The sequence below is a fragment of the Bos javanicus genome, chromosome 14 (assembly GCF_032452875.1).
Source record: "Bos javanicus breed banteng chromosome 14, ARS-OSU_banteng_1.0, whole genome shotgun sequence".
Taxonomy (NCBI): Eukaryota; Metazoa; Chordata; class Mammalia; order Artiodactyla; family Bovidae; genus Bos; species Bos javanicus.
Genome location: NC_083881.1, coordinates 22,121,915 through 22,133,211, shown reverse-complemented (window position 1 = coordinate 22,133,211; position 11,297 = coordinate 22,121,915). Strand labels below are relative to the sequence as shown.

Here is an 11,297-nt window from a genome sequence, read left to right as displayed (position 1 = left end):
CCCATCCCACCCCTCTAGGTGGTCACAGAGCACTGGGTTGAGCTCCCTGTGTCACACAGCAAATTCCCACTCGCTATCTACTACATATGGTAATATATACATGTTTCCATGCTACTCTCTCGATTTGTCCCACCCTCTCCTTCCCCCTGTAGCAGTGTTTACAGCCAGACACAAAAAGACACCTCCTTCTGGAGAATCTGATGAAAGTTACGCACACTTTCCCCAGGAAAATGCTCATGATCTTTCACAGATTTTCAAGGGCACTTGGCACCCATTGGTTGGGACCACTGCCCAAGTCTATGATGAGTGGGGGGCAGGGGGGTTCCATATTTTGGAGCAGCGGTAACCGGGCCGGGTGACCAGACACTGAAGGGGTCCTTTGTGCCCATGGCCTCGACCTCTGGCAGGCACCTACCTCCTTAGGAGAGAGAATAGAAATGTAGTCTTCGTATATGATCCTCGCTTTCTCTTCAATCATGGCTTTATTCGCTTCTTTCTTCAGCTCCTCGCACGCCATCCAGAAGAGCATGTTCTCCTCGCTGAACTCGGTCCGCAGAAACTCCCGGAAGGCGTTCCTGCCCGCGGGCGTGAGCATGAGCTTGTCAAAGGACTGAGCCCAGGCGCTGGCCTCCTCCAGGGTGGGACCCGGGCTGCAGGTGGGAGAAATGGGTGTGGGGAGTTGAGGGATCAAGAGCTGATGGGAATTCAGCCCTGGACAGATGACTTTTTCCCTCTGAGAATGAAAATGTGCACGCAGGCCCTTTCAGGCTGAGAAAGACTTGTCCTCATTCCTAAAGCCTTCAGCAAAAATACGAGCATGGATTGAATTCTGTTTCCTAAAAAAGAGATGCATGGATTGAATTGTGTCTCCTAAAAAAGAGATGCTGAAGCCCTGACCCTGGACCTTGTGTTAGAAGTAGGATCTCTGCAGATTTAACCAAGTTAAGATGCGGTCATTAGGGAGGGTCCTCATTCAGTATAACTGGTATTCTTATGAAAAGGGGGATTTGGATACATACAAACACATGCAGAAAAGGTATGAGTCGATAAGTGAAAATAAATCCATTGATAATACAGGAAGAAAAAAGACACTTTTAAATTCGGCATTATGAAAAGTAATTTATATGTTTTTTTCCAACTTTTTTTTAAAAAAACACTTCAAAAAATAATATATTAGCTAAAGTATAAAAGAAGAGTTAAGAAAAAATAGACCTTTAAAATTTTCCTGAACCTCAACATAATGTGTATTTCATTATGTTCTTTTATTTAAAAAGGTGAATCACACAAAAATAAAATATATCACATGTTTTGCCAAGAAGCATCAATTTATATTCGTGATTAACAGGCATTAGATTAATAATGGAACTGACTTTTCTCCCTGTCACACAATAAATTGAAAGGAATCTGCTGGGATTTCCCTGGTGGTCCAGTGGTTAAGACTCCAAACTCCCAATGCAGGGAGCACAGGTATGGGTTCAATCCCTGGTCAGGGGACTAAGATCCCACATGCAATGTGGTCAAAACATTTTTTTTAAATTAAAAAAAATAATTAAAAGGAATTGTGCCGAGTGGAAATGTGACACAACATTATGATTTGATATTAAACTGCAGTTAGAGAAACTATTCTAGTGACACATATAAGGCAAAACATCAAAAAATTCCAGCTGGGCATCCATGGGATGATGGATGTTCACTAAACTTACTGTGATCATCATTTCATGACGTATGCAAGTTAAACATTTACGTTGTATACCATAGGATTATACAGTCCTGGATGTCAACTGTATCTCAAGAAAAAATTGGAAGAAAAGAAAAAATAATAAGGAATTAAAAATAGTAAGGCTGGCATTTCTGTCAATTCAGCGAGCTCAACGCTGACGTTTTACCTTTCTTCACAGGTGGGAAGGTCTTCTGTTCTGGCTTCATAGGAAGTCCTTCTAAGTCTTTGTTCCTCCTGGTTTCTCACAGTGAGACTGCACGAAAGGAGACGCACACATGAGGGCTGAGCTCATTCTGTATCAAGTAACAAGTGATACAAATGACTCTGCTTTGTTTTCTTAAGAAAACCAAAAGTACGACAGGCAAGTATTAGCAAAATAAATTCTCTATATAATACTCTGCTCTACACGAATGAGGGACAGTTTACATTTAGAATAATAATGCTTTTAGTAAAACAAATGAACAGTTAGGTTGTATGCACTTTGGGGCTATTTGTAGTCATTGTGTGTGGATGTCTGTTTTTATTTCTCTTGAGCAGACACTCAGGAGTGGAAATACTGTCACATGATGACTCTATTTTTAACATTTTGAGGAAGTCCCACACTGTTCTCCTCCAAAGCAGCTGCACCATGTCACGTTCCCTCCAGCGATGCTGGCGGGCTCCAGTTCCTCCACACCCAGACCAGCCCTTACCGTTGTCTGTCTTTCTAATTCTAGCCATGTAGGTGGGTACGAAGGGTATCATGCTCTGTGTCTGATTTGCATTTTGCTAATGACCCATGATATTGAGCATCTTTTCAAGTATTTACCAGCTATTTGTCCATCTTCTTTGGAGACATCTTCCTGAGTTATAGTTTGACTAAATTTTCTGTTACTTTGCTCCCATACTTTGAAGACATTGCTCTCATCTTTCACAGACACACATACCACATGATACTTGGTTTCTGGCTGTGATGATGACGTCCAGGCATAGATTTATATTTTATTCACCATAGTTGTTACTAGTAGGAGGAGCCTGCTTTGGGGCCCTCCACCACCTGCCCCCCCCACCACACCATCAGTCCCAGACTTTATTCAGGCCACGATCCTGCCTCCTATGCCTCCCAAGGCAGCAGATGGGGGACTGGGTAGATAGGATAAATGCCAGCATCACTCCATATTCATGGGGACATCTCTGAGCATCTTTTAGGTACCATCTCACTGAGCCTGATGAGCAGAGTGAAAAGTGCAGAAAAAGGGGCTTAAACGTGGTCTCTTCTCCACTGGGGGATCTCCTTCCCACTACGGGGTCCTAGACACGCGCGGTGTAGGGGCTGCTAACACATCCTTTCCTCTGGTCCCCTGCTGGGTCCTCGAGACTCCTACTCAGGGCTGAAGGCTTGCTTCGAATGCCAGGCCGCTCAGCCCTGTATTCCCCCCCAGAGTCTGGGGTTCTGTCCCGAATGGACAGACCTCCCAGCATTGGGTCCCATCTATCCTTGGAGGCTCGCACTTCTAGGCTCACCCACCGGAGTGGAGCTTCTTGGAAATTAATGCCAGCCCGAGGCAAGCAGGAACAAATCAAACAAACTGTCCTGGACTTTTCATTTTCAACCTTCAGCTCCCCTCATCACCTTGTGTGATTCTGTCACTGATCGATCTCAGGGTTTCTTCTTCTGCACAGTGTGGGTCGAACTTGCAGTCAAGCCCAAGTACATTACAATGGTTTCATTGACTAAAGCTACACGCACATTTGGTTGGCATGAGGTATGTTTCATATACAAGATTTCAGAGATGCAATCTAATGCCCATGTGATTTCTGAGTGTAAATCATACCCCTTTCTCCAGATCTTCAGCAGTGACTCAAACAGTCAAGTTGTATCTCTTTTTTAAGCAATGAAAGTGTATCTTCCTCTCCCAGTAAGTTAGCCTATATTTTTAGCTTTTCCTCTCTCTGTCTAGCATAAATTTTAATAATTTTCTTTATTGAAAACAATATTAATAGAACAGAAGCAGCAGAATATAAAATACAGGCTCATGCTCTTTCATAACCCTAATCTTTAAGACCCAGATTAAATTGTAACTCCTCCAAAAACTCTTTATCTCCAAGTAGAGGGCCTTGAGTTCACTCCTTTTTGACAATCTAGGCACCATTTTTGCCCAGATATTAATATTCAACCATCAGCTAGCTTAGATTGTTCTTCAGACATTTGATATACATTAGTTAGCCTGATTTCAGGGACTTGACTATGTCCCTTCAGAGCTAGGATGCAGCCTTGTCTTTTTTTTTTTTTTTTAATATTTATTTATTTTTAAAAATTTAGCAATGCTGAGTCTTCGTTGCTTTGCTGGCTTTTTCTCAAGTTGCAGTGGGTGTGGGCTTCTCACTGTGGTGGCTTCTCTCGCTGTGGAGCACGGACTCTAGGTGCACGGGCTTCAGTAGTTGAGGCACACAGGCTCAGCAGTTACCTTATTGGGGACCCTAGAGTCCATGGGCCTCAGTAATTGTGGGCTCAGCTGCCCCATGGTGTGTGGGATCTTCCCGGACCAGGAAACAAACCCGTGTCCCCAGCACTGGCAGGCAGATTCATAACCACTGGACCACCAGGGAAGACCTTGTGTTTTTATTCACTTGGCTGACCCCAGTCTTAGCTGTAGGAAGCGGGATGTTTCAGCTGAGGCATATGGGATCTAGTTCCCAGACCAGGGATCGAACCCTGGCCCTCAGGGAAGCCCTCATCTTGGTTTGTTGTTTGTTTTGTTGTTTTTGTGGTCCTTTACAAAACCCACATCAGTGTTAGCCATACAGCAGTTGCTTACAAAGCACTTACTGAATCATCATAAGCTGGCACTGTTCAAGGTACCGTTTTCTTATCAGAAGCATGGTCATAACAAAGCCACCAGCTTACCAGGAACAGCTGCAGCAGCAGCACCAGCAGAAGCAGCAAGCGTTGGATCCCTGGTTCTCTACTCCGGGCTGGCCGGGGGCGCAGGCTGTGGGCTCCTGGGCTGCACACACAGGCCGCTTCCGCATCTCCATCCATTCTGACCCCATTGGCTGCAACAGGAGAAGTGGGGTGGGGGGCGCAGAGTTAGTATCAGGTAAGCTGGAGATTCCACTGTTTGTGTCATTGTGAAGATGCAGTGTGACTCTATCCTGTCATCTCTGCTAATTCTGGTAAAAGATGGTCCTTTGAACCTATTCATGCATGTGTGCTAAGTCACTCAGTCATGTCCAACTCTTTGTGACCCCATGGACTTAGCCTGCCAGACTCCTCTGTCCATGGGATTCTCCAGGCAAGAGTTCTGGAGTGGGTTGCAATGCCCTCCTCCAGGGGAACTTCCCAACCCAGGGATTGAATCGTGTCTCCTATGTCTCCTGTATTGGCAGGTGGGTTCTTTACCACTAGCACCACCTGGGAAACCCCTAGAATCCATTCATTTACCATTTATTCACTGTCTAGAATCTGCCATTTGCTGTGATAAATTCTAGTAGCGAAACAACGAATGGAGGTCCCTGCACTAAGTTGCTCACAGTTTGGTCAAGGAGGTGGATGCTGACAGGACATCCCTTGACATCACCGTGAGGACTTCCCACAGGTGCGCTTCCCAGTTTGAGTCCCCCCAACCCCACCCCTGCTGGACCAACATCGTGGGGCATGTGGGGGCACCTGCACTGACGATCACAGTGGCAAAGCTTTTGGAGCCACGCCTGTGTCCTGCTCAGTGATGCCCTGGGTGCACCCAGGAGACAGTGACGCCCCCTCCACAAACGTGCTGCCACCTATAGAAACGATGCCCTGGCCTTGCCCCCAGACATGGTGCCACCGGAAACCCCTTCAACCCTCCCCTTTCCTGAGAACTACAGGAATAGCTAGAGGAGAGAACTATAAAAGCAGCATAAGAAAGAGAAATGTCTGAATCCATTTTTAACTTTTGATACAGTGGTTAAAAAATTGTTGGCAGAGTAAAAGGAAAAAAAATGTTAAGTCCCGTTAAAGAACCTTAAATAGGTCTTTGGAATTAAATTCTGTATTTGTTACTCCATTCCATCTATTCTTACTATTACTTATCTTTTTATGTTATTGGACTTTGCTTTAATTATCATAGTTTCATTATGTGTTTTCATATTGAGTAGGCTAAATTCTCTTTATGAATTAAAACTCATTAACAACAGCTTTGGATTAGCCCTCTTCTTTTGATTACACGGGGATGTAAGTTCCAGGACAGAACGAGAGACCCATCAGAGGGTTGTACTGTCCCTCATCCACAGGCACAATGCTCACAACACCTGTCCAGACCACCAGCCTGGGCAGTCCATCCTTCCAGGTGGACCCAGTTCTCACCGCATCAGTGGCATTTCAGTGGAGCCAGAGACAGACAACGCTTTCACTTTATTTAGGACGTGGAGGGGCAAGGACAAGCCAGCACAATCTGCAGACTAATCAGCTTTGAACCACGGATGCACTAGGTAACTGTTATTTTCTCAAAGGTACTGATGCAACTTGCCTCATTAAAAACAAAATCCCAGGGCTTCCCTGGTGGCTCACTGGTCAAGAATCCACCTGCCAATGCAGGAGACACAGGTTCAGTCCCTGGTCTGGGAAGATCCCACAGGCCACGGAGCAACTAAGCCAGTGCGCCACAACTACTGAGCCTGTGCTCCAGAGCCCAGGACCTGCCATTCTGAGCCCATGCGTTCTACAGCCCATGCTATGCAACAAGAGAAGCCACCAAAAGGAGAAACCTGAGCACTGCAACTAGGCAAAACCCTGAACAGCAACAAAGACCCTGCACCGCCAAAAATAAATAAATAATAATATTTTTTTTTAAATCCCAGTTGTTTCTCAAAAAAAAAAAAAAAAAAGGACTGTGATGTGGTCATGTCAGCAGGCTTTAAGAGACTCCTGTTTCAATATCTTTGCAAGACTGGGTCTTAAAGTTTGATTTCTGTTCTCTTCATACTTTCTTCCTCTCTTTTGAGTCAGTATGGGTATTTTTCATTTCCTGAAAAATAAGCCATCCCTTTCATTCCATTTTCAAATTTACTGGAACTTATCATTATAGGTTATCTTAATTGTTTGATTGAGATGCTTTCAATTACTGCAGGCCTATTCAAAAGGCAAACATGTAGTAACTTATGGGAGAGTTGTGTGTCACTAAATATTTGTAGAGAATTAATTTTTCAAGTGTCATAGTTAATTAATATGAAGACTAATAACATATTAAATACCTACCTATATACAAGATTTTTAAAATATGCCATTGTCATATGTGTTAGTTCAGCTCATCCTTTCAGACACTGATATGTGGTCTGATTTGCCAGACGAGCTTTGTGCGTCTTTTTTTTGGCCTCCATCATATGTGTGGGAGAACTCTGAATACATTTCATTTCCATCTGCTCTAAGCAAGACAGAATCAGTACTCCTTTGACACTGCCATTCTATTCCTCTTGTGGGCTATGTGTGGCGCAGACTACTGGCCATAATTTCAGTGTCTGTCGGCATGATCCAAGCATGAGGCCCCAGCAACTAGCCTTTGTTTGAGGGTCCAGAGGCTTAGAAGTTAGATGAATGTAAAACCAATGTCAGTGACCTCAGAAACTGTTTCTATAATTAATGGCAGCCTGAGAAAATGGTAAAAAACAGGTTGGCAGTTTATTAAATGTTCTGTAGTCCACTGGGCTTCTCTGTCCATGGGATTTTCCAGGCAAGAATACTGGAGTGGGTTGCCATTTCCTTCTCCAGGGGATCTTCCCAACCTAGTGATCGAGCCCACATCTCCTGCTTGGCAGGGAGATTCTTTACCACTGAGCCACCTGGGAAGCCCTATTAAATATTTAGATCTTAACTAAGAGATCATCCTACTCAAACATGGCTTTTCCATACCCAGGAACCCATTTAAGAGAACTCTTTTCAAGATCAAGTGTAAAAAAAAAAAGCAAATTCTTAATCTTGATCAAAATCTTTGGTAATTTGGAATTGAAAGGAGTAACTAGTTATAAAAAATTTAGCCTAACAGTGACTCTCTCAGAAAAGTTACTTTCTTATAAACTTAAACTTGGCAGTTGGATTCCATGAATAGCTATTTATTTTCATTATGGTTTCCAAATTCTGAAAATAGCCATTTTTCAATTACACATAGGGAATATGATGAAAGAACAAGCATTGCACGGGAAAAAAAAAAATCTCTCTTAAAAGGGCCTGATTCTAAGCTGTAGAATCATAGACAAGGGCCTGATAAAGGAGAACCAAGAACCTTCAAGGACATAACATTAAAACCATCCCCAGCGATCTTTAGAAGGATGATCTTACCATCAGTAAGAAGTGATGGGCCCTGAAAGAGTCAAGCCAGAACATAAGGAAACTTGAGAGACAAACTCCCCCTCAAGTCGGGAGTGCTCTCTCTTTATAAGGACACCCTTTACAAGGACACCCTGGTCTTTATAAGGAGACTCTGGTCCAGTGTGGCCTCATCTGCACTTGATTACATCTGCAAAGGCCCTTTTCCCAAATAAGGCCACATTTACGAGTGTGAACAATATTCAAGGCTAATTAAGAGAACAATGCTTCATATTTTTATGGGGCTTCACAGATTACAGGAGACTTTCATATGTATTACCTCATTTGTATTTCTCCCCACATTTCCGTGAGCCAAGAAAGACAGTTATTAGTTCCTCTTCTCAGGTGGAGAAACCAAGGCTTAAAGAGGCTTACCTCATCCCTGAGGTGCCTCAGAAGGACCTGTAGCCCGGCTGGCCAAGCCCATTGTCTTTCTTCATGCCAGTCTGTCAATCCAAGGGCCTTCTTCAGAAATTTGACAGCTCAGCGTAGACACACGCATTTTTCTTTTTTTCAGACGCCTGCATTTTATAACACACTAATGTGACAATATTTCTAGTTATGATGTTTACTTTGACCTGTACGTGATCTAATCTACTTAATTTTTAGGCCAAGGGAGGTAAGTGACTTTTCCATGGCCCCTTGGCTAGCTGACAGTGTGTAAGCGACTAGAATCTACAAACTGCTCACACACATGCACACACACGTGACTCATGTTCTTTCCGAGTCACGTGTGTGTGCATATATTATGCTTCTTCCCTTGAGACTGTAAATATTTTACATTAAAAAAAAAAAAAACTTTAACCGCTTTTTAAATTGAAGTATAGTTGATTTACAATGTTGTGTTGGTGCCCAACAGTGATTCGGTTACTTTGAATAATCTTTTCCAGATTCTTTTCCATTGTAGGTTACTATAAGATATTGAATATTGTTCTCTGTGCTATACAGTAGGTCCTTTTTTCCTATTTTATATACAGATTCTTTACCATCTGAGCCACCAGGGGAGCCTATTTTATATACAGTACTGTGTATATGTTAATCCCAAACTCGTAATTTATCCCTCTCCCCGATGCCTCTGGTTACCATAAGTTTATTTCCTACATCTGTGACTCTATTTCTGTTTGTAAATAAGTTCATTTGTATCATTTTTTAAGATTCTGCATGTAAGTGATATCATATGATATTTGTCTTTCTCTGTCTGACTTAATATGATATTTTTATAAACATTAATATATACTTAGGTATTTAGATATTCCAATCAGTTTTTCATTTCTTTTCACCCCAAATGCAGAAACTATTTGCAAATGTAATTGCAGATATAAGATTTCATCAAAGACAAAACTTTAAATCCGAACTTGAAAACAAAACTTTTTTTTTTGGCCTTGCTGAGCGGTATGTGGGATCTTAGTTCTGCAACCAGGGATCCAGCCCACACCCCCTGCAGTGGACACGTGGAGTCTCAACCACTGGATCACCAGGGAAGTTCCAATAAAACTAATTTAAGTTCCAATAAAACTAATTAAAAAAAAAAAGAAAATCCCCAATAAAAAAAGGAATACATGCTGATGAACCCTCAACCAGGCTTCCATGCTGAACACAGAGGCACACAGAGAAATCACAGCTCTGCTGAACTCTTTAATCCTTCTCCCAGCCCCAGAAATAACCATTGTTAAGATTTTGATGTGATTCTTTCCAAAACCATCTCTTTATCTCTTTTTTTGGTTATGCCACGAAGCATCTGGGATCTTAATTTCCAAACCAGGGATCGAACCCTCAGCCCCTGCATTGGAAGTGAGGAATCTTAACCACTGGACTGCCAGGGAAGTCCCTCCAGAACCATTGCTATGATGATAAGAACATGTAATTAACTTTAGTTTAAAACACAGTCTTAGTAATGCTTATCTAAACAGCCTCAGATGCTATGTAGACTCTGTGCCTTATGTTTTTTGCTTTAAAAATATATCAGAAATCTTACTGAACAGGACATGTAGCTCTGACTCCTTCATTTTATAGGTGACTAGGCTCTCATACTTTAGATGCTTTGACATAGCATGACACAATTACTCTTCCCCCTAGAGACCGTAAAAGATTGGCAGATTTGACTATATAAAAATTCTAAACTTGGGAGCCATGAGCTAATATAAACAAGGCTGCCCCTGCCAAGTGTGGGAAAGTTTAAGTATCAGAAAGAAAATACTAACTGCAATGAAAAATAATCAGATGTGTGTGAATCTGTGATTTCACAGTGATGCAAAAACACTCACTGTTACTTTTAGAAAATGTTAGGAAACCAACTGATTTTGAAAACTGGTAAATACTGACAGAGAATCAAGGTTTTATCCTGTCTTTTCCAACACAAATGTGACTCCAGGGTAACCTAAGAGTTGATAAGGAGAAATTTCTCTTTACACAAGTTTGCTTGTTGTTGTTTAGTTGCTCAGTCGTGTCCAAATCTTTGTGACCCCGTAGACTGTGGCCTGCCAGGTTCCTCTGTCCATGAGATTTCCCAGGCAAGAATACTGGAGTGAGCTGCCATTTCGTTCTCCAGGAGATCTTCCCGACCCAGGAATAGAACCCAAGTCTCCTGCATTAGCAGGCAGAGTCTTTACCATTGAGCCACCAAAGCAGTCCCTTACAAAAGTTTACTAGCTAATAAATGGAGATGCTCCCGCCTAGACCATAGTATCTGACCACCTCTCACACACATTATGGGGCTTTGCTGGTAGCTAAGAGGTAAAATTTGAGAAATTTGTATGCAGGTCAGGAAGCAACAGTTAGAACTGGACATGGAACAACAGACTGGTTCCAAATAGGAAAAGGAGTTCATCAAGGTTGTGTATTGTCACCCTGTTTATTTAACTTATATGCAGAGTACATCATGAGAAATGCTGGACTGGAAGAAACACAAGCTGGAATCAAGATTGCCAGGAGAAATATCAATAATCTCAGATATGCAGATGACACCACCCTTATGGCAGAAAGTGAAGAGGAACTCAAAAGCCTCTTAATGAAAGTGAAAGTGGAGAGTGAAAAAGTTGGCTTAAAGCTCAACATTCAGAAAACGAAGATCATGGCATCCGGTCCCACCACTTCATGGGAAATAGATGGGGAAACAGTGGAAACAGTGTCAGACTTTATTTTTCTGGGCTCCGAAATCACTACAGATGGTGACTGCAGCCATGAAATTAAAAGACGCTTACTCCTTGGAAGGAAAGTTATGACCAACCTAGATAGCATATTCAAAAGCAGAGACATTAT

The 11,297-nt window shown here is 42.5% G+C and overlaps 1 protein-coding gene across 2 annotated transcripts in view; it reads right to left on the bottom strand.

Moving 5' to 3' along the window:
- RGS20 (regulator of G protein signaling 20) overlaps nucleotides 1-11,297 on the bottom strand; it is a 58,503-nt gene that overhangs the window by 8,103 nt on the left and 39,103 nt on the right. For both annotated transcript variants that reach the window (XM_061438762.1, XM_061438761.1), the window contains 3 exons: nucleotides 4,608-4,756; nucleotides 1,887-1,973; nucleotides 416-650 (listed from right to left, as the gene is read on the bottom strand). In XM_061438762.1, the coding sequence (XP_061294746.1) occupies nucleotides 416-650; nucleotides 1,887-1,973; nucleotides 4,608-4,756 (471 nt within the window). The remainder of the gene's footprint in view (nucleotides 1-415; nucleotides 651-1,886; nucleotides 1,974-4,607; nucleotides 4,757-11,297) is intronic.